We start from the raw sequence: 23751 nt of genomic DNA on the forward strand, positions 1-23751 counted from the left end.
AATATATACTTATATATAATATATACTTATTATATATATTAAGGTTAAAGAACTTAAATAAGTAAATAAGATATTAAGTTAGCGCTAAAGAGTAAAAAGGACTTAATTATAAAAAAGAGAGGTAATAATAAAAAAAGGAAAATAAGTAATTAATTAAATAAATATTAATATATAAGTAATAGCTAAATTATTAAGAAGTAGTAATTAAGGGAGGTTAATATAACTAAGAGTTTAGTATTATAGTATCTATAGTAAGCCTAGTTATAATATAAGAATATATTAGGTAGTAATTAAGATATCTAAGAAAAAATATAATAAGTAATTTTAATTAATAAAATAATTTATAATATTTTTATTATAATTTTTATTTTAAAAATATAAAAAAATATAATATATATAATAAGTATATATTATATATAAATATATATTATATTTTTCCCTCTTATACCTAACTTTTTATTTAATTAATTAATTTTTTAATTATTAAATAATATATATAATAAGCTTATATCCTAAATAAATATATATCCTAAAAATCCCTTAATCTCTTTCTCTTTTATTTAATTAATTAATTCTTAACTACTAAATATATCTAAATTTAATAGTAAAGGTAATATACTTCTTACCCTTTAAGCGCTTTAAAATAACCTAAAATTATATATCTAATGCGCTATATTAATCTATAATATCTACCCTAAAAAGCTAAGTCGCCGCTAAAAAGGCATATAATCTCGACGCGATTAAATTCCTAAATTATATAAACTATCTAATCTAAAGGAATAGATTATTATTTAGTTTATTCTTAACCTAGATTCACGAGGATTTCCCCCGCGACTATATAGTATTAAAGAAATAGCTAACTAATTGCTCGCCGACCGCGACGCGTTACTTATTAGTAAGCGCTAGGCTTCTAACTTTATTAAGTAGCACCTAGACCTTAAGACGTGTTTTTTTTAAAAATATAACTATTAAAGAGCTAAGTATAAAGATCTAGCTATTATTTATAACTAGTTTATACTTATAGTAAATATAATCACGAAGTATAATATCTAATTAAAAGATATTTATAACTTTAATAAGACTAGCTTTATAATAGGTATAATTTAAAGTGAAATAGTTATTATAGGCATAGATAGGTATAGAAAGCTAAAATTAATATAGCCTAGAAACTAGGAATAAATTATAATTATCTAAGTGATTAATATAAAAGGCTAGGTAATCCCGCTATTTATTATTAGTATAGGCTAATATTACCTCGCTAACTAGTACCGAGAAAGTAACCTCCTAGGCGATTAGGCTATTATAATAACCTAAAATAGCTAAATAGATAACAAGACTAGTCTAAAGTAGCTAAAGCACTTTAACTAGTATATAACTAATTAATTAATTAGTTCTTATTATCTCTTAATCCTTAATAGCTATAAAAGTTATTATTTTATTAATTTTAAGAGATATTACTAAGATAATAATATTATTATACTCTATATACCGCCTTATTTATCTTATTTACTTTAGCCCCTTAATATTAAGTGCTTTAGCATGCTTAAGAGCGCTTATAATTAAGAAATAAAATATTTAATTAAATACTTTATAACCTATATTTTAAAGACTAAGTTCTTTTTAGCCTTCTACGCCGCATTTTAGGCTATTATAATAAAAAAAAATATTAAGTTAGCCTTTAGAAGAGCTAGGCTTATTTTTCTTAACCCGGAAAGTATAGTTTTAAAGCTTAATATATAGCTATAGACTCTAATGCCTACTAAGGAGGTAGCTAAACCCTTAACCCCTTAGGTCTTAAAGACCTTAAAGACTATACTTAAGGCTTAATCTTAGTTAGAATACCTTAAGATATAAGTTAAAAGGCATAAAAGTAACTCCTTAGAGTTAATTTTAGAAGCTATATAGTCTTCTTCTAAGGGAATAAAAATAGTTATATATAAGGTTATCTTACTTAAGGCTAAGGTTAAAGATCTTAAATAGGTAAATAAGATATTAAGCTAGCGCTAAAGGGTAAAAAGGACTAGATTATAGAAAAGAGAGGTAATAATAGTAAAAGAAAGAAGGTAAGTAATTAATTAAATAGATATTAATATATAGATAGTAGCTAAATTATCGCGGAGTAGTAATTAAGGGAGGTTAGCGTGACTAGGGGTTTAGTATTATAGTATTTATAATAAGCTTAATTATAATATAAGAACCTATTAAGTAATAATTAAGATATCTAAGAAAGAATATAATAAATAGTTTTAATTAATTAAATAGTTTATAGTATTTTTATAATAATTTCTAATATAAAGGGTAAAGATTTTTAAAATATATACTTATTTAAGATATAAACTTATTATATATATTAAATATTAAAGCTAAAACTCTTTTTACTCTTTAAGTATTTTAAAATAACTTAAAACTAAGTATTAAATATATTATAAACCTCTATAAGATTTCTAAGTATAGGCTATATTACTAGTAAAATAATATTTAATTATAATATAATTAAATCCTTTAATTATATTAATTATTTAATCTTAAGAAATAAATTATTATTTATTTTATTTTTAACCTAGACTTATAAGAATTTCTCTCTTAATTATATAATATAAAAGAAATAACTAATTAATTACTTATTAATTATAATATATTACTAGTTAATATATATTAAACTTATAACTTTATTAAATAATACTTAAAGCTTAAGATATATTTTTTTAAAAATATAATTACTAAAGAGCTAAGTATAAAGATTTAATTATTATTTATAATTAATTTATATTTATAATAAATATAATTATAAAGTATAATATTTAATTAAATAATTTTTATAATATTAATAAAATTAGCTTTATAATAGGTATAATTTAAAGTAAAATAATTATTATAGGTATAAAAAGGTATAAAAAGCTAAAATTAATATAGCCTAAAAACTAAGAATAGATTATAGTTATCTAGGCAATTAATATAGATAACTAAGCGATCCTATTATTTATTATTAATGCGGGTTAATATTACCTCGCTAACTAGTACTAAGAAAGTAACCTCCCGGGTAATTAAGCTATTATAATAACCTAAAATAGCTAGACTAATAATAAGACTAGTCTTAAGTAGCTTAAGTACTTTAATTAGTATATAGCTAAGTAATTAAATAGTTATTATTATTTTTTAATCCTTAATAGCTATAAAAGTTATTATTTTATTAAATTTAAGAGATATTATAAGGAAAATAAGATTATTAGGCTTTATATATTATCTTATTTATTTTATTTACTTTAACTACTTAATATTAAGTGCTTTAATATACTTAAAAATACTTATAATTAAGAAATAAAGCTTCTAATTAAATACTTTATAACTTATATTTTAAAGACTAAGTTCTTTTTAGCCTTTTATACCGCATTTTAGGCTATTATAATAAAAAAAAATATTAAGTTAGCCTTTAAAGGAGCTAGGCTTATTCCTCTTAACTTAGAAAGTATAGTCTTAAAGCTTAATATATAGCTATAAACTTTAATGCCTACTAAGGAGGTAATTAAACCCTTAACCCCTTAGGTCTTAAAGACCTTAAAGACTATGCTTAAGGCTTAATCTTAGTTAAAATACCTTAAGATATAAGTTAAAAGGTATAAAAGTAACTCCTTAGAGTTAATTTTAGAAGCTATATAGTCTTCTTCTAAGGGAATAAAAATAATTATATATAAGGTTATTTTACTTAAGGCTAAGATTAAAGATCTTAAATAGGTAAATAAGATATTAAGCTAGCGCTAAAGGGTAAAAAGGACTAAATTATAGAAAAGAGAGGTAATAATAGTAAAAGAAAGAAAGTAAGTAATTAATTAAATAGATATTAATGCATAAATAGTAGCTAAATTATCGCGGAGTAGTAATTAAGGGAGGTTAATATAACTAAGGGTTTAGTATTATAGTATTTATAATAAGCTTAATTATAATATAAGAACCTATTAGGTAGTAATTAAGATATCTAGGGAAAAGTATAATAAATAGTTTTAATTAATTAAATAGTTTATAATATTTTTATAATAATTTCTAATATAAAGGGTAAAGATTTTTAAAATATATACTTATTTAAGATATAAACTTATTATATATATTAAATATTAAAGCTAAAACTCTTTTTACTCTTTAAGTATTTTAAAATAACTTAAAACTAAGTATTAAATATATTATAAACCTCTATAAGATTTCTAAGTATAGGCTATATTACTAATAAAATAGTATTTAATTATAATATAATTAAATCCCTTAATTATATTAATTATTTAATCTTAAGAAATAAATTATTATTTATTTTATTCTTAACCTAGACTTATAAGAATTTCTCCCTAATTATATAATATAAAAGAAATAACTAATTAATTACTTATTAATTATAATATATTACTAATTAATATATATTAAACTTATAACTTTATTAAATAATACTTAAAGCTTAAAATATATTTTTTTAAAAATATAATTACTAAAGAGCTAAGTATAAAAATTTAATTATTATTTATAATTAGTTTATACTTATAATAAATATAATTATAAAGTATAATATTTAATTAAATAATCTCTATAATATTAATAAAATTAGCTTTATAATAAGTATAATTTAAAGCGGAATAATTATTATAGGTATAAAAAGATATAAAAAGCTAAAATTAATATAGCCTAAAAACTAAGAATAAATTATAATTATCTAGGCAATTAATGCGAATAACTAAGTGATCCTGCTATTTATTATTAGTGCGGGTTAATATTACCTCGCTAACTAGTACTAAGAAAGTAACCTCCCGGGCGATTAAGCTATTATAATAACCTAAAATAGCTAGACTAATAATAAGACTAGTCTTAAGTAGCTTAAATACTTTAATTAATATATAGCTAAGTAATTAAATAATTATTATTATTTTTTAATCCTTAATAGCTATAAAAGTTATTATTTTATTAAATTTAAGAGATATTATAAGGAAAATAAGATTATTAGGCTTTATATATTATCTTATTTATTTTATTTACTTTAGCTACTTAATATTAAGTGCTTTAATATACTTAAAAATACTTATAATTAAGAAATAAAGCTTTTAATTAAATACTTTATAACTTATATTTTAAAGACTAAGTTCTTTCTAGCCTTTTATATCGCATTTTAGGCTATTATAATAAAAAAAAATATTAAGTTAGCCTTTAAAGGAGCTAGGCTTATTCCTCTTAATTTAGAAAGTATAGTCTTAAAGCTTAATATATAGCTATAGACTCTAACGCCGCCTAAGGAGGTAGCTAAACTATTAACCCCTTAGGTCTTAAAGACCCTAAAGATTATACTTAAGGCTTAATCTTAGTTAAATTACCTTAAAAGGTAAGTAAAAAGGTATAAAAGTAGCTCCTTAGAATTAATTCTAGAAGCTATATAGTCTTCTTTTAAGGGAATAAAGATAATTATATATAAGGTTACCTTACTTAAGGCTAAGGTTAAAGAACTTAAATAGGTAAATGAGATATTAAGCCGGCGCTAGAGGGCAAAAAGGACCTAATTATAAAAAAGAGGGGTAATAATAATAAAGGAAGGAAGATAAGTAATTAATTAAATAGATATTAATATATAAGTAATAGCTAAATTATTAAAAAGTAATAATTAAGAGAGGTTAATATAACTAGGAGTTTAGTATTATAGTATTTATAATAAGCCTAGTTATAATATAAGAATATATTAAGTAGTAATTAAGATATCTAAGGAAGAATATAATAAGTAATTTTAATTAATAAAATAATTTATAATATTTTTATTATAATTTCTATCTTAAAGGTATAAAAAAATATAATATATACTTATATATAATATATATTTATTATATATATTAATATATACTTATATATAATATATACTTATTATATATATTATTTTTATTATTAATATATATAATAAGTATATAATATAAATAAGTATATAATATAAAAATCCCTTAACTTTTTTTCTTTTTATTTAATTAATTAATTCTTAATTATTTAAAATATTATAATTAAATATAGAGGTAAAAATACTTCTTACCCTTTTTACCTTTTAAAATAATTTAAAACTAAGTATTTAATATATTATAATAATCTATAAGATTAAGGAGTAAAGGCTCTATCGCTAATAAAATAATATTTAATCTTAAGTTAATTAGATCCCTAAATTATATAAGCTATTTAATCTAGAGGAAGAGATTATAATTTAATTTATCCTTAACCTAGATTTATAAGGCTTTCCCCCGTGACTATATAATATTAAAGAAATAATAAACTAATTACTTATTAACCGCGATATATTACCTATTAGTAAGTAATAAGCTTTTAACTTTATTAAGTAGTATTTAGACCTTAAGATATATTTCTTTTATAAGTATAATTATTAAAGGGCTAAATATAAAGATTTAATTATTATTTATAATTAGTTTATATTTATAATAAATATAATTATAAAATATAATATTACCCTTACTAATATCTATAACTTTAATAAAACTAGCTTTATAATAAGTATAATTATAAGTAGAATAGTTATTATAAGCGCAAAAAGGCATAGAAACCTAAAATTAATTTAGCCTAGGAACTAGGAATAGATTATAGTTATCTAGGCGATTAATACTAAAGGGTAAGCAATCTAGCTATTTATTATAGTTATAAGCTAATATTACCTCTCTTACTAGTACTAAAAAAGTAACCTCTCAGGCAATTAGGCTATCGCGATAACTTATAATAGCTAGACTAATAATAAGACTAATATTAAGTAGCTAAAGTACTTTAATTATTATATAAGTATATAATTAAATAATTATTATTATCTTTTAATTCTTAATAAGTATAAAAGTTATTATTTAATTAACTTTAAGTAATATTATAAAAAAAATAAAATTATTATACTTTATATAATATATATAATAAGTATATAACATATCTAAGTATGCGACGTACTTTTCTTAAACCTTACTATTATAAACTAAGATAAAAACATAAAAAATTAATTAATTAATTAAAACTACTTACTATATTCTTCCCTAGACGTCTTAATTACTACCTAATAGGTCCTTGCATTATGACCGGGCTTACCGCAGATACTATAATGCCGAACCCCCGGTCGCGCCGACCTTCCTTAACCACCACTTCTCGATAATTCCGCTATTACCTACGCATTAATATCTATCTAATTAATTGCTTACCTTCCCTTCTCTACTATTATTACCCCTCTTTTCTATAGTCTAGTCCTTTTTGCCCTCTGGCGCTGGCTTAGTATCTTATTTGCCTCTTAAAGGTCTTTATTCTTAGACCTTAATAAGGCATTCTTATGCATTATTGCCTTAGTCCCCTTAGTAAGTGACTTAAGAGCTCCTAAAATTAACTCTAGGGAGCTACTTTAATACCTTTTGATTTATCTATTAAGGTATTTAGACTGAGATTAGGCCTTAAGGATAGTCTTTAGAGTCTTTAACGCCTAAGGGGTCATAGGGCTAGCTACCTCCTCGGTAGGCATTGGAGTTTATAGCTATATATTAAGCTTCGAGACTATACTTTCCGGGTCAAGAGGAATAAGCCTAGCTCCTCTAAAAGCCGCCTTAATATTTCTTTCTATTATAGTGGCCTAATATGCGGCGTAGAAGGCTAGAAAGAACTTAGTCTTTAAAACATAGGTTATAGAGTATCTAATTAGATACTTTATTTCTTAACTATAAGCCTACTTAAGTAGGTTAAAGTACCTAATATTAAGAGGCTAAAGTAAATAAAATAAATAAGGTAGTATATAAAGCATAATAATCTTATTTTCCTTATAATATCTCTTAAAGTTAATAAAGTAATAACTTTTATAGCTATCTAGGATTAAAAGATAATAAGAACTAATTAATTAATTACTTATATATTAGTTAAAGTATTTTAGCTACTTAAGACTAATCTTATTATTAGTCTAGCTATTTTAGGTCATCGCAATAGCCTAATTACCCGGGAGGTTACTTTCTTAGTACTAGTTAGCGAGGTAATATTAGCCCGCACTAATAATAAATAGCGGGATTGCCTAGCCTTCCGCATTAATTACTTAGATTATTATAATCTATTCCTAGTTTCTAGGCTATATTAATTTTAGCTTTCTATGCCTATCTATGCCTATAATAACTATTCCGCTTATAATTAGACCTATTATAAAGCTAGTCTTATTAAAGTTATAGATATTAGCGAGGTTAATACTATATTTCGCGATTATGCTCTTTATAAGCCTAAACTAATCGCGAATAATAATTAGATCTTTGTATTTAGCTCTCTAGTAGTTATATTTATAAAAAAAATATATCTTAACCTCTTTATATCGCCTAATAAAGTTATAAGCCCAGCGCTTGCCGATAGGTGACGCGTCGCGGTCGGCGAGCAATTAGTTAGCTATTTCTTTAATAGCACGTAGTCGGGGGGGGAATCCTCGCGAATCTAGGTCGAGAATAAACTAAACTATGATCTGTTCCTCTAGATCAGATAGTCGGCGTGATTTTGGAATCTAATCGCATCGCGATTGGATTCCCTGTCTGCGACGACGCAGCCTTGGCTCAGAGACCTTATAGATCTTTGCAGCGCGTCGGACGCTTAGTTTTAGGTCATTTTGAAGGGCTTAAAGGGCAAGAAGGGTTTTAGCCTTAGTATTTAGGTCTGACATATTTAGTGGTAGAAAAATCAATTGATTAATTGAAAAGTTAGGTGTAGGAGGGAAAAGTGCGTCGCATACTTGGATGCGTCGCATGCTTATTATATATGTTATCACCTTATTTATCTTACTTACTTTAGCCTTTTAATATTAAGTACTTTAAGCCACTAAAAATAATATATAATTAAGAGATTAAGTATTTAATTAAATGCTTTATTACTTATATTTCAAAGACTAAGTTCTTTTTAGCCTTTTATATTACCTACTAAGGTATTATAATATAAAGTAATATTAAGGAGGGTTTTAGAGAAGCTAGGCTTATTCCTTTAGACCCTAAAAGTATTATATTAAAGCTTAATATCTAGCTATAGACCTTAATGCCCCCTAAGGAAAAAAATAGCTAGCCTAACCCTTAGGTCTTAAAGACCTTAAAGATAATCCTCGAGGCTAGCTCTTAGTCTAAATACCTTGAAAGATAAATTAAAAGGCATTAAAGTAGCTCTCTAGAGTCTATTCTTAAGGCTCTTAAGTTATTAACTAAGGGAATAAAGGCAATAATATATAAGATAACCTTTATAGAGTCTAAGGTCTAGACCCTTTGATGGTTAAATAAGGCCCTAAGTAAGCGACGCAAAGCAAAAAAAACCTAGCTATAAGATAAAGGGAAGATAATTATAAATAAGGCAAAGGAAGTAATTAATTAGATAGATATTAATATATAAATATAGGGTAAATTATCGAGAAGTAGTGGTCGAGGCGGGCGGGCGTGACTAAAGAAAGGCCACTATGGGAAATATAGTAAGGCTAGGCATAATAAAAGAATATACTAGACTATTACTAAGTAGTCTAGGGAAAAAGATAGTAATTAAATTAAATTAATTAGATACTTTATTATATTTTTATCTTTAATTCTATCTTAAAGGTTAAGAAAAGTGCGCCGCATGCTTATCTGCGCCGCATGCTTATCATATATGTTATTTATTTTTTATACTTAGGGAAGCATTAGCTTATAGGTTTATCCCAGTATCTCGTTTTTTCCTTGACCTGGGTGATAGTCTAACCTGAAACACTAACAACCACGCTTCTAACAATAGAAGGGTTCTGCATTCCAACGACAACACAGGGCTGGCAGGACAATCCCTTGCAAACAATCGACTCGTCACATCTCGGCGTGCGAGATCTGTCTGATCGTCGCACCTTGTGGAAAAACACGTGGGTAACCGGCAGCTGAGTTGGTGGAATGGTGGAGATTGGTGCTTGCATCCCTGGCTTGGAATCACATACCCTTTGAAGTTGGATACCATGGGATAGTGACATATCTGAATGTAACGAGCTGTGTGCCGGGTAATGGGCAGGCAAGTGGCTTGACCTTGCAGGAGAATCTCGATTAGATGAGACCTCTTGGCAGGGACCGACTTCTATCCTCATCAGATAACTCGGCAAGATGCAAGATAGTCGATGCGTTTGACTCATCGACAACCGAACAAGAGCCTCTATGTAAACGATGGAACCTTTTCTTGTTGGATCACTGCGACAGCAGACATCTAGCACAAGGCACTCAACAGCTCGACGTTCAAGCCCACGTCTCGATGTCCTCGAATGCAGCTTCTCACCTTTCCACATCCTCAATGTCGATCATACACCTGTGTCACCAAGAAACCAACGGAAGCCCTCCCGAAAGGCGATCGACATACTCTTCGGCAGCCTGGTGCCAGGATTCAGCTCTCCTTGATGAACGCAATCCACTCGGAATTTCCACATCATCGTCAGCGGCTATGTTCCCAGGGTGCTGTTACCAGTGCAGCAAGGTCTTTAATTGTTCTTGGTGGAGATGTTGGTCGTGATGTGATCGTCGACTGGATTTCAGCAAGAGGAGGATCTGCGTTGGCGAGTATGGCCTCAGTTTCCCCTGGATATCGACTCTCGAACCAGTCCATCTACCAGAGAAAGATGAGTATAAGTATCTCATTTTTCACCGACCAGAACTGCTTCATCTCCTCATCATCACAGCATCAGCCAGCACAACAACATTTCCAACGCGCGCCCCTCACACTCTTTTAAACCAACCTTCAAAATGAAGTACACGCTCCTTACCGTCGCTGCCCTGGCCACTGTCGCCATCGCCGCTCCTACCCCTGAAAAGGCTCTTTCTCTGGGAGACCTGGGTCTCGGCGGTGGTGACAACAAGGCCACCGTCAATGGCGATACCCTAACTCTCGTTCTTAATCTTCAACCCCTTCTTGATGCCCTGCTTGGCAGCGGCAAAAACGTCGAGGTCCCCACGAATAGCAAGGCTAAGGCTAAGCGTGGGCATGATCAGGGTGCTCAGCTTGTCAAGACGCTTCAAGGTCTTTTGGGTGACATCCAGGGCCACACCAATACTATTGGTAGGTGAACCGTCTCAAGGAAACAATTGCACTTTCTAACTCTTGCCAGACAACATTCTGCTCAGAATCAGGACCGGCGGCATCAACAGGGCTGACGGCACCAAGCAATGCCTTGATCTCCTGCCGACGATCACAGGCCTGCTCGATGGAGTTGTCAACAGCCTCACCGGCTTCCCCAGCCTTGGAGGCGGTGACTATGACGACGAAGTCCTTGATATCCTCGACCCCCTCGTTTCTGGTCTCTCCAAGACCGTCAGCAATGTCGCCCGTACCCTGGGAGTCGGAGGAGGTCAAGTCGGAAGCGGCTCTTTGACTCCCGTCACCTCGAGCCTCTCCAACCTTCTTGAGTGTCTCCTCGATATTGATCCTAGCCTTGGCACTGGTCTTCAGGGCATTCTCAACTCGGTCCTTGGTGGAATTGGTACTGGCACCGGCACAGGCACAGGAACTGATACTGGAACCGGAACCGGCACTGGCGCTGGTACTGGCACTGGACTCCTTGGTGGTCTTCTTGGCGATGTCTTGACTCCCGTGAGGGGTCTCCTACGCTCCCTCAACCTCAACGTTGGCGTTAAGGTCGGAGGCAAGGGTTCAATTGGTGCCGACGACTCGGATGATTCCTCAGACGAGGAGGAAGAGGAGGAAGAGAGCTCTGGGGGCAGCGGTTCCTCTGGTTCTGGAAACGGATCCGGGAACGGATCTCCTGTTTACAATGTCCCTACCTAAATTACTAGTCGGTAGGCTTGGTAGAGCTACCATACACTACACACATATTTTACTTGGTCTCTAATGTAAAAGGGAACGTTGAAGGAAATCTTGGCAACGATGCCTCGTTCTAGGGATGTGAGTTGGGAAGGAAACAAAAACACTTAGGAGTTGTTCGGCTACTTCAGCACACCGCTGGAGGCAGATTAGAAGGGCCAATGGCCAATGGATAGACACTACAGCAGATAGGTCTTATTTGTCAACCAGTTCTTGAAATGTCTCGCCAAGTCGCGTGGAATGTGACTGCGCATGGTTGATTCACAATAAGTGAAACCCGGATAGTTGGGCCCAATTAGAAGAGCTGCGTGCGTTTATAAAGGCTTGGGAGCACCTATGAAGCATTATACGTGGCAAGACACCAGGGTATCAAACCAACACGCCGTACGAAAAACAAAATCCATCATCCAACGGTGCCCAAGTGCTGGTGCCAAAAGAGGCACACGCAACGGCCGTCGGATCCAACCTCAAACGCCTCCCTATCCATAGCGACGCCAAATTGTGAATAATTAGGATCAAGAGTCCCAACTTCGTGAAGAATCAGTGTTGGAGATGATCGAACTGGCCAGGCCGATGCGCTTCTAAGCATCGTCGATCTGGATGCCGTCCTCATCATACTCCATCACCTCCTCTAGCGCTGACAGACTCTCATTGTCGTGTCCAGCCTGGCGTCGAGCGGTCAACGCCGCGATGCGCCTGTTGTCCGGTCGAAGAATACTCCACATCTCTGCCGTGACGGCCACAGCGCTCACGTCGGATCCTCCACGAGACATCATGGCCTTCATCCACGCGTACTGCTGACCCGAGAGTCGCCAGACCATGTTATATGCGAACTTGTAGCCGAGCTTGAACATGGTAGATGCCTTGAGGAGCTCCCATTTGCTCAGCGCTGGGTCTCCATTCCAGGAATCAAAGAGAGGCTTGACTTGTCTGGAAGTCATCAGCTCAGCCGGCGGCTGGAATGAAGACCACTTTTGGTGGAGTTCCTGAACCTTGGCACCAAATTCATTGTTTTGAGTGTCAGCCTTGCTGCCGGCCATTGTCACCTTCCATTCTTTCGTCATTTCCGTGACCTTGGCGTGTAGGACCTCCATCAGCCTCTTAACGATCCTGGAGCCTTCTTTCTGGGCTTCAAACTCATCGTTGAGACGGGCCAAGTCCTTGTCCCAGGCGTACACTTCGTGGCCGTGGAGAGCGTCGTAGAATTTCGTCAAGGCTATTCTGACGGTGTTTTCGGCGACATCAAACTTGAGGTAGTCTAGAATGTGACTGGAGCCATCTCTGTTGGTATACCTCGAGCTTCTATCGTTGTGGTACTCGGGGTCTTTGCCTTGCATTTTCATGTCGCGCTTGAGTCGTTCGTAATCCTCGCGTGTGAAAAGCAGGCCCTGTTTAGCTTGGTCAACGAGAAGACTGACCAGCGTACTGAGTGCCACGGCTCGTTCACTGTTGACGCCCCTTTCAAAATAGCAGAGCTTCTCCTTGAACACGGTACAGATGCCCAAGTAGGATGGCTGCATGCTGAAAGAAATAGCCGAGTGCAGAAAGTCGGCGCAGGCACTGTCCACATCGATGCTTGTGCTCAGGATCGATTCAAAGCTTGGGTTGGACTTTCGAAGATATCCCTGCTTCACAAGGTCAGGTACAACAGGCTTGGCCGCATTGCTGAAGTTGTTGACGATTTGAGGATCCCAGCAAACCCAAGCCTGGTCACCGTCGTAGTCACCGCCAGAGAGGAGGTCAGCAAGCGGCGATTTTCCTTTGGAAGAAAAGACAATCACGTCCTTCAGCCGCTTGAGGTTAGGTCTAAATACCGCCTTGACCTTTTGAATGTCGCTTACAAAATGGGCTGGTGCTCGCGCGACCAAAATGTCGATGCCATCCAGCAGTGTGTCTGACTCGCCGTCGGCTTGAAACTTGGAGGAGAAAGCAAGTTGAACCTCCCCTTCTTCGAGTGTTTCAGTAAAGTCAACAACCATGTACGCATAAGTTGATCGCGGGATCTTGATGTTCATCTTGGCCTTGAGCTGATCCGCCTGCCGCTTCTGCATGCTCCAGACGAGGTCCCTCAGATGACGGCACTTGGTTGCCTCGAAGCCTGCATCTAGCATGTACGAAATTACGTCTTCATCTCGCTCTGGCAGACCCCCCAAGAATGGGATGTGACCAACACTCGAGCGATCGAATCCACGATGTGTCCAGCCGCGAAGATTGGTGGGATGAGCCATGGCGGCCATTTGACCACCAATCTCTTCATCAAGGCCATTGACCAGGTGAGCGGCGATGGCATCCCGCATGAGACGGGGTCTGGGAGCCTGAGCCTCCAGAACGGGGATAAACTGTTGGTTGAGAGCTGCCGATCTCAGCTCTCTCGCCCACTCGCGCACTTCAAAGGTCCGATGGTGAACGTCCAGGTAGTCGCACTCCCATTTCCTCTGAGAAGGATATGTCTCTATCCAATCGTTGTCGTCAAGCCCGTCATCCTCAACATCGACAATCCACATCCCCTTGGCGCTGCCGATGCGGGCTTGGAACGCACAAGGGGCCTCTAGAAGACCAAGATGAGTCGCTACCTTCCGCGCAAGGCTTCGGGACATTCGGCCAATACCATCTCCCATGTCTTGCTGTTCTTTTTTGTCTTCTTCTCTCATGTATTTGTGAAAGCCAAGCATGGTGTCTTGATGGCGAAACTGATTCGGTTCAAGGACAATGGTGGGGACCGTTTTGCTGAGGTCTAGTCAAAGGGTCAGCCAGCTTCAACATCAACTATCTGGGATACTCACTGAGAGCAAGTCGAGAAAACAACTTTGGAACAGGCTGCCGACAATTGCGCTCAACGCCAATGGCCCAGTTCAAGAGATCACAACGCCGCATCTTTGTGCGGTTTCCGGGGCTAATAGCCTCTTCCTGTGGTGGGTACTGATGATCAGGGAGACGGAAGTTGATACCGTCAGTTGCAAAAAAGTAGACGCGCTCCTGCATGATTGTCATGTTCTTATGAGGAGGCTTGGGATCCTTGACTGTCTTCTTTGCGTCACGAATGAAGAATGGCACCCATGAACGACCTACAAAATAGTGAGAGCTGTCAGTAAGCCATCTTATGACCTTGTTGGGGCCCCCTTCATCCTGCTTGATAACGTCCGGAGCATCTCTGGAGGTTGGACTTGGCATCAAAATCTCCATGAAACGGTCTGCGCCGAATCGACGAGCCAGTCGATGTCCAAGTTCAAGTCGAGGCGTCTGAAGCTTGAGTCGGTACAATGGACCAGAATCCTCAGTGTTGTAAGCCAGCTCTGCAAGCAAGGCTACCGTCTTGTCTTGGGCTGCAAAAGTGCCCAAGGCTGCGTCCCAGGCAGCGCGTTCACAAGCAGGAGGCAGTCCTTGACCCACGAAAAGTCGATGTGAAAGCAAGATCTGACCACGAAACTTGCTCTGATCATGCCAGGTATCGTTGGGCTTGTAATCAATGTCCCATTGTGACAGGTCCACCTGGCAGTGAAGCGCAGCGCGTGTAAGCTCCCACAAGATGATCAAAGGAGCATGATTCAATCCAGGAATTGGAAACTTGGCTAGATTTTAATCAGTAAGTTGTCGAATGCCCTGTCAAGTGGACTACTCACGCCAGATGTTTCGTAGCCGATCAGTTAGGGCACACGATGACGGCTCTTTCGCAAACACTGGAGTTCCGAGAACTGGCGTGTCCAGATCAGCCATTTCCGGGACGCTGGAGTAGGCCGTGGCAGGGCTGCTCGACCTAATAGGGGCCTCGAATCTGATATCAAGTGGCTGAGGCCGGATAACAGGCCGAGGCTTTTCCACAGGTGGGAATACCACAGGCGGGAGCACTGGCTCATCGACAGGTTCAACTGGCGCTTGATATTCATATTTGTTCACCGAAAAGGGAACAGGGGGCTCGCAATCGACACGCTTTTTGACAGGCTCAGCAGGGGGTTGATATTCGAACTGTCGTATGCTACGAGAAAACGAAGTCTGGGGATCCTTGAATGACTGGTTGGTCATGACAGTTGTTTGAGTGCTGGCCGCACAGTCATCATTGACAGCGGAAAAGACAGTTGGGGCGAGTGAAACCTTGCTGGAGTTGAAGGATTTGTTTCCAAAAGACAAAGCCTGCGAATTGGAAAAGCTGGTGGTGGCACTTTGGACGCCATTGGAGTGTGCGCTAGACCGTGTGGCAGAGCGTGTGGTAGCAGCAGCTGTACCTGCGTCGTGAGCTGCGGGCCGTCCCGCGAATGAGCGACTCGAAGTGCTGGATCGAACTGGGATGTCATCGACACTGTTGCAGGGCGACTCTGCGCCAGGACCATCTGTGGAGTTCCTGTACCGCTTTGCACTGGGATCTGGAAACTCATCCGAATTACGCTTCGAGTATCCCGCCCGCGGTTGGTTAACAAGGTTGTCGTCTTTAAGCAGCCGCAGGAGAAACTCCTGGAGCTCGGCCCGCTCTTCGGGGCTCAAGCGGGAACGATGTGGGCCATTGGTTGCTCTTGGAGTGGTGTCAGGGTCGGCGTGGGGCTTTTCGATCCAATGCCTCAGGTGCTCGTCGGCCTGCTCGCGAAACCGGCCAAAGCATCTCGAGAGACGGTTGGGATCTTGGAACTTGAGGTAGTGCGCACGACGGTAGATGGCATCCGCACGTTCCTGCTCCTTTGTGCGACGCTGTAGCCGGCGCTTACTGGGCGACAGAGTCGGGTCAGGAAGCTCAAGGTCGAGCTGGAAATCAAAGCTGAGCGACCGGATTGTGCGATTGAGTTCCTCTTGCGCCTGAGACCTCCGGGAAGCCGGAAGGGCGGTCGACATGACTAACTTATCGCAGGAAGCCAAAAGTCAAAATGAATGCGATTCAAGCAGCCACGGCGTGGCGCTCCAACGATTGTAGGTGAGGTCGTTGAGAAGGTTTCGGTCAATGCGCCAGATATCTCCTGGCGTTAGACCTGCTCAGCCCTGCAGTGCTGGGAGTCGCAGCCTCGAGGAACTGGTTCAGAGCAGCAAACAGCTTGAAAATCACAAAAAGGAAGGTGATTGGACAAAAAGATGGTAGCGGACCCAGATGCGAGAGAGATTGGCGAAGAGTGTGGTAGAGATGGGATGGACAGTGAATGGGTATGCCCCCGTGGAGAGAACGGGAGCAAGGGGATAAACCACGTGAGGAATATCGAGACATGGCGTGAAAAGCAGTCACATTGATTAAGTGCCGGGCTTTGGATGTTTGCTTGTCGCAGGATTTGCACTTTGCTGCAGCCGCCAGCCATGTTGTCTCTTGTCTCAGCACTCGCTCAATTCGCCTCTGGCTCAGCCCACGGACAGGCCAAAGCACATGAGTGAACCTGAGGCATCAGGTTATCTCGCCCAAAGGGTAATAGCTAAAATATCATAAGCATAATAAAAGAACAGTCTAGAGTATTACCGTTTCTGACGATATTTCTTCTATTATTTCAGTATCTTTTTACAAATTATTCTCAAAAGGAGCAGCATTTGAGACGAGTCAGAGCTAAGCTTTCTACCTCTTGTATCTCACTTCTGACCTGCACTAGGAGCCATTGGGCAGCTGCCAGCTGGGCTGCGGCCCGGAAACGGCCTTTATTTATCCGAAACCGCCTCCAGCCCGCCCCCGGAGATCGGCCCTCACACCGTCCTCTACTTCATACTGTCCGTACTGTATCCCTCCTGCTCACCCGCCCCAACCAACCAAACAGATTGCCAAGGCTCCTCCTTCTCCAACCGAAAAACGCCGCCGCTCTTGTTTGAATTGAAAGCCGAACCGGCCCCGCCATCACCGCCGCATCTTCCCCTCTTCGCCCGCATCGCGCATGGAGACGCTCGGAATTCGGCATTCGTGAAGCCTCATCTGGTATCAAAACATTGCTTCGTCAGGACCATCGTGACGTCTGTTTGGCTCCGTGGCTCGATTCTGAGCCGCCCACCCGCTTAATCATGGCTGAGAACCCTAGCCCAGACGAGCGGGTGCCCATTGATGAGTTGACCCCAGAGGAGGCGAGTCGCATCATCCATTCTCACCGCAAGGTTCGCTATGGTGAGTTGAGTCTTGAGATCACGGCGCGATGTGAATAGCTTCGCGCCGCCCGGCCCGTCTCATCCGCTGACCGTATCTCCAGGTACCGCATGTTGGCCCTGCCGCCAGCGCAAGGTGAAGTGCGACAACAAGCAGCCCTGCGAAAACTGCGTCAAGAGAGAACATCCTCGGTTATGCTCCTATAAGCCCAACCGCTCCTCAACGGCCAAGCATTCAGCGTCGGCCGCGCCTTCAGAGGCCAGCGTGACCAACCGCAAGAGGACGCACTCCTTTTCTGACTCTCGACCCGACGAGAGCGTGCGCAAAGTTGAACGCCAGGACAGCTGGCCACGGACCATCGGTGGGCGTCCGCAAATCTGAATAACCTCGGGTCAGGCCACCAGCTAACAGAAACACCACAGCGAGCCTTGATGAGCCTGAGCCTGCGGGCGACCGCTATCTGGGCCAGAACAGCATTCCCGCCCTGCTGCGCGAGCAGTCTTCACCCATCAACAAGGGCGAGAGCGTCGACATCCGCCAAGACATGAGGTCCATCCTGGGGCTGGACACGTCGGCGCCGTTCCCGCTGATGTCGGCCCATCACCTTCAGCGGATGACGCAGGATATTTCAAATGAGTTGCCATCTGATCGCGAGGTCATGAAGTGAGTTTGCGACCACAATGGCAATGGCCGCAGGCAGCCCGGACCGCAGTGCTGACAAGCTCTCCAGGCTGTTCCGTGCGTACAAGGAAATACCGCAACCGTTCTGGGGATTCGTTATGGACATTGACGACCTCGAGTCCAAGCTCATGGTTTACCTTGAAGATCGCTCTCGAAGCGCGACTAACGGTGTCAAGTCGACCAAGCCAGTCCAAGCATCATGGCTGGCCATACTATTTGCGGTCTTGGCCGTCGGCTCACAGTACCATGAATCCCCTTATCATATTCGAACCAGAGACTCTCAGCGATACATCCAGATTTCTTTCCATTTTCTCCGGCTGGGCAACTTTCTTCTTCGGTAGCGACAGGTTCTCGTCTTGTCTCCAGTTAGCGATACTGACTCATTTTAGACCTTCGTTCGATTCCATCCAAGCACTTCTTCTTACCAGCTTTGTACTACTCAACGACATGAAGGCTGAGGCGTCGTGGGCGCTGATGGGTTTGACCTGTCGTCTTGCTCAGTCTCTAGGTCTGCACCGAACAACGCCCAGTGACAGTCGTGACAGTACGCCCCCGAACACGCAATCGAAAGAAATGATCCGACGAAGATTATGGTGGAGCTGCGTTTGGCACGATACTCTGACGTCGCTCTCCTTTGACAGGTGAGCTCGACCGGACGCTGATGTGATTGATCTCCTAATCCCTTGTTAGGTGTCCGATGACCAACTTTCCCTGCTGTGCCATCCCTGTCATGTCACCCACGCCGAATGGCAACTACTCATACCTCGAGACCATGTATCACCTCATGGAAATCATCTCGCGCCGCCTAAACCCCGATGTAATGATGAGCTCGACGTACACACAAATCGTCGACAACTGCGAGGCCGTCGAAAGCCTTCGGAGTCGCACTTCGCCACAACTCCAGTTCAAGGAGAGCTGCAAGACGGCCCTTGATCGATTACAACACTACGCCATTCGCCTCCATACTTCCTTTGTCATCTCGGTAGCTTGTCGCCCGGCGCTACGGAGGGACTGCGAGTTTGAGGCAGACCAGAGAAAGAGCCTCGCCGATCGCTGCAAGGACAACCTAACCGAAACCGTCCGCATGTTCCTGGCGATGCACCAATTATCAGCTATCCCGACGAGGAGCTGGGCCTTTACGTACCACGGCCTATCATCAGCGCTCCTCCTCGGAATACTCTGCGAGACAAAGACCGACCCCGAAGTCCGGCAGCTGCAAGGCGACCTAATCGCAGCCCTGTCTGCCACGGCGGCTAAGGACGTTAGCTCACCCGAGCCTCACGTCATGACGACGGACAAGGACATTGAGCTCTCCGGGCCGCTCTACCGAGCCCTGACGGCACTCAAGAACATTTACGACCATGGCTCCGTGGTGCCTACCCACCTCAAGAAAGAGGGTGACGCCTCTGCCGCCGGCAGCGGCAGCCGGACGCCTCAGTTCCCCTTCGGACCCGGGGGTCAGCTCGCCGGATCCAGCAACCCGCTCTTCCGCAACGTCCCACAGAGCGCCGACCCGCGGGAGGATGCCGCCCTGGCCATGGCAGAGATGCAGAACGGGGGCGCTGCCATCCAAGACTTTACTGGGTTAGTACCGAGTCGTTTTCTCTCTCCAAGTGTAAACTCTTCTAAAATCACACTCGACAAATCTAGCCTCCCGTATAGTCAGCAGGTGCAGGCTAATAACAACATTAATCTCGACAGCATGGGCACGATGAATGTTGATCCCACTCAGTACATGGCTCCCATGGATCTTTACGAGTCCATCTGGGGTGGTAAGTCTCTCTCTCTCTCGTACTTTGCCCGCAGCAGATTGGTCCAGAACTGACTCGGCATTGCCTTTTCAGAATCGCCGGACCCGTGGAATACGGGAATGGACTCGTTAAACTTTGACTTTCTGGCTCAGCCGCCACCAGGCCAGCCACAGCAGCAGTTCTACTTTTAGCATGGCTCAGGGCGAAGCTGTGTAATACGGCCGCATTTGGGAATTTGGGACCTGGTACCTTGCAGAGGGTTATAGATGGAGGATCTTTTAGTTGGGCGATGGAGAGATTGTATGCACAGCAGGTATGGCGCGACGGCATGAACGGCTTCGGGAGGGCAACTTGCTTTTGAGCCAAGCGCATCTAGGGATTTCAAAAATCATGGTAATATTCAAGTCATTGCTTTTCTGGTCGGTGCTTTCTTTCCGATGTGACGAGCTGGGCTTGAGTGGCCTAGATCTCTCTCTACCTTGGGGGGGAAGAAGCGCCAGCGCCGTCACTTGAACGGCTCCCACGGCAGCTTTGGTTCAAAACCTTGCAATCGTCAGCGCTCTCTTTGATCTTCCCGACGCCCTGAAGGCGTTCAGATCGCGCTGGGCAGTCTTGGGCCGGAGGTTACACACCCGTCAACACAAGTGTCTCGGAGTGCTAAACCGTCTCGGCCGTGAGACAAGCCACGGGCGACAAATCAGTGCTCATCATCCGATTGCGGTTTTGTATCGTGAGTCCCGTGGGGGGGTTTGAATGAATTGTCTCTGCCGCTGAAGATCTCGGAGATTTTACTCATTCAGACCTCATGGTTCAACGGCTGCTAGAGAAATGTCCCAAGACTGAAGTAAGTTGTTCTTTTGTTTTCTTGTCTACTTCTTCCGTCGAGAGGTGCTGGCGACTATCTTCTTCTTGAGGTGCTTGGGCATCTTCTCCTTGCGCTTCTCGCGCTTGGCCTCCTTGACAGCCTGTTTGTGTGCCTGTTTGAGAGAAAACGGGGGTTAGTGGCGCCAAGGGGCGATGGATTAGGGGGGGCACAAACCTTCTTCTCGTCCTTGTCCTCGAAGCGTCGGCCACGGGGAGTGCCCTTTTCGAACCGGCTCTCATCGTGCGACTCGTCGTCGTCGTCGAGGGATGCACCCTCGCCGTCAGTGTCGGATGTGGAGCCTTCCTCCTCGTCGGCTTCTTCTGTCTTTTTGGGAGCGATGACTTGGTCTGCCAGGAGGTTGCTGTAGACTAGGTCATTGCCTTGGCCCTGGTTAACCTTTTGCGCATCCTTTTCGATGTCATAGACTTGTTCTAGTGTCTGAGGAATGTATTGGTTTCGGAACACCTCGTTGTCAACCTCGAGCTGAGCAGCGTGGTCCTCACTCGTGGCATCTGGCCGAGTCTCATAGAGCTTCTCAATGGCCTCGGACATGGCAGGTTCTTCAACGGCTCCCTCAGGTGCCGTGATAAAGTTGAAGATGGCGCGGTCGGCGAGCGTGTCAACGCCCTTGCGACGGAAGAAATCGCCCACATTCTTGATGTCCATACGCAGGAACTCGAGCGACCGGGGATGATCAGGCTCGACACTCTGCGACACATCGATGATGTAAAGCTTTTCCTTGTGGTAAAGAATGTTGTACTCGCTCAGATCGGCATGGACGAGGCGACAGACTTGGTATATGCGGCGCATGATGCCCAGCAGCTGGACGTAAAGCTTATGCCACTGCTGATCCACATCGTCACCCGTCAGAACAGCGTCACGGAGGCGAGGGTAGGCCCAGCCCTTGCGGTCGCCAAGAAAGCCCATGACCAAGACGTGAAGCTTGAGGCTGATGGGCTCTGGGCAGGGAATACCAGCGTTGTAGATCCTGCGCAGGTTTCGGAATTCCTTCTCGGCCCAGAGCTTGACCATCTTGCGGTTGTTGCCCTTGTCGAAGCCACCCTTGAAACGGTGCTCGCCGGTGATGTAGCGCTCGCGGTCCTTGAAGCTCAGGATGGCCGTCTTGTAGACCTTGATGGCCCTCTGGGTGGTCTCGCCGGTGCGATCATCGTGTAGGACGGCGCCGTAGACGTTGGCCTCCTTTCCTGTGCTGATGGCGCCGTGGACTTCGCTGACGAAGCCGCGGTTGATCATCTGGAGGAGGATCATGCGGGTGCGCTGATCCAGGACCTGCTCGCTGGTGGCGCGGTCTGCCTTGTCCTTGTCCTTGTCGGCATCCTGCTTGACCGAGTCGAGGCGGATCTTGGCGGCGTGCTTGGAGAGGGCGGAGACTTGATCGTCGATGCTGGCAAAGGTGTTTGCGGTGGGCTTTTGCTGATTTGAACGGGGGAGAACGGCGCCGTCTTGGGCACTGCGTTGGCGGTTGTAGGATTTTGTCAGGTCGCCGCCGTCAGCGGACCACTCCTTCTCGTCAAAGTCTTCATCGTCGTCAAAGATGTCGTCGAGATCATTGTCGTCCTCCTGGCCCTCGGGGGCAGGGTTTTCTCTCTGGGTCTGCAGCTCGCGGGGGATCTCCTCTGTCTTCTCGTAACCCTGGTTGGCCGTGTAGGTGTATGGCGGCTGATGAGGAGCAGCCGGGGAGGCGGCGGCATCGCCTGCCGAAGAGTCCATCGTGAAGGATTCGCTCGATGATGTCGAGAATGGCAGTTTGCGAGTATCTCGTGAAGTTTAAGGGTTCGAGACTAGGGAACAAGAGTCCAAGAGGCGTTGTGGAATTTTGTGGGCAACCTTGAGAGAAGTTGAGTTGTCGCGGGGTTCAAAAACGTTATCTTATCGTTCGTCCAGTTGTAAATTGTGTGCGCAAGGTGCATTTTTAGGGACTTTTTAGTGGGGTTGACTTGCTGTATTTGGTGACTCACGAGGGGCGAATTTCAAGGTGGATGAGCCATAGATTATCACTTTGCATCATCGCCAGCCATTGCCACTACTGTATGACGATATCTGATATGACAGCTCATGGTGTTGACAACCGTCTTGGTGTTTACCACAGCCTTGCTATAGGGTGAGCCTCATTACGGAGATGGCTTCAGCCTCGCCCTCCCGGGCCTCCTCCCGCCCCAGAGCCAAGACGAGATTCGGCTTTCAGCTCCACCACTGCTCGCATCGAAATGTCGAGTCAGTCAGTTCATTCCCTGGGAGCCTGGGCCATGTCAAGGTGACGCCACTGTCAAGATGACATTTGGGGACCTGCATGCGTGGTAGCGTGGCTGCGCAGGTACCCGAACGGAAATCAACGATGCTCCAGATCAAGTGATCTGCAAAGGGTCTTTTCCAACAGCTTTGGGGACCGTTCGACACTCGTCGATCACTACCTCAACATGTCTGACAGGGTATCGACGTGGCCTCCATGAGGGCGAGTTCCTGGCGATCGGGCCTCTGGACCGTCAACTCAAAACCATATCAGCTCGTCCGGGAGCAAATCAGATACCGGCGCCAGTTACCAAGGCCGGAGGTGCCTCCGTCCGCTAGCCATGCCTGGCGGGAGGTGCCTTGTCTCG

The 23751-nt window shown here is 41.7% G+C and overlaps 4 protein-coding genes across 4 annotated transcripts; 2 read left to right on the forward strand and 2 right to left on the reverse strand.

The window, feature by feature from the left end:
• Positions 1 to 10730: 10730 nt before the first annotated feature.
• LRP88_12412 (uncharacterized protein) lies at positions 10731 to 11769 on the forward strand (the record flags this gene model as incomplete). The annotated part of the gene is made up of 2 exons (XM_083248806.1): positions 10731 to 11043; positions 11093 to 11769. The coding sequence occupies 2 exons, from the start codon at positions 10731 to 10733 to the stop codon at positions 11767 to 11769; spliced, it is 990 nt and encodes a 329-aa protein (XP_083095261.1).
• A 617-nt stretch (positions 11770 to 12386) lies between these two features.
• On the reverse strand, positions 12387 to 16623 carry LRP88_12413 (RNA dependent RNA polymerase-domain-containing protein; the record flags this gene model as incomplete). The annotated part of the gene is made up of 3 exons (XM_083248807.1): positions 12387 to 14532; positions 14585 to 15374; positions 15426 to 16623. The coding sequence occupies 3 exons, from the start codon at positions 16621 to 16623 to the stop codon at positions 12387 to 12389; spliced, it is 4134 nt and encodes a 1377-aa protein (XP_083095262.1).
• A 1134-nt stretch (positions 16624 to 17757) lies between these two features.
• On the forward strand, positions 17758 to 20459 carry LRP88_12414 (transcription factor domain-containing protein; the record flags this gene model as incomplete). The annotated part of the gene is made up of 8 exons (XM_083248808.1): positions 17758 to 17857; positions 17940 to 18197; positions 18259 to 18499; positions 18567 to 18854; positions 18907 to 19158; positions 19208 to 20101; positions 20180 to 20289; positions 20362 to 20459. The coding sequence occupies 8 exons, from the start codon at positions 17758 to 17760 to the stop codon at positions 20457 to 20459; spliced, it is 2241 nt and encodes a 746-aa protein (XP_083095263.1).
• A 678-nt stretch (positions 20460 to 21137) lies between these two features.
• LRP88_12415 (protein kinase RIO1) lies at positions 21138 to 22864 on the reverse strand (the record flags this gene model as incomplete). Its single annotated transcript, XM_083248809.1, has 2 exons — positions 21138 to 21245; positions 21308 to 22864. 2 exons carry the CDS (start codon positions 22862 to 22864, stop codon positions 21138 to 21140), a joined length of 1665 nt encoding a protein of 554 aa, XP_083095264.1.
• Positions 22865 to 23751: the final 887 nt, after the last annotated feature.

Source organism: Fusarium phalaenopsidis, assembly GCF_050370095.1.
Source record: "Fusarium phalaenopsidis strain FUZ10S chromosome Unknown contig_32318, whole genome shotgun sequence".
In the NCBI taxonomy this organism is placed as follows: domain Eukaryota; kingdom Fungi; phylum Ascomycota; class Sordariomycetes; order Hypocreales; family Nectriaceae; genus Fusarium; species Fusarium phalaenopsidis.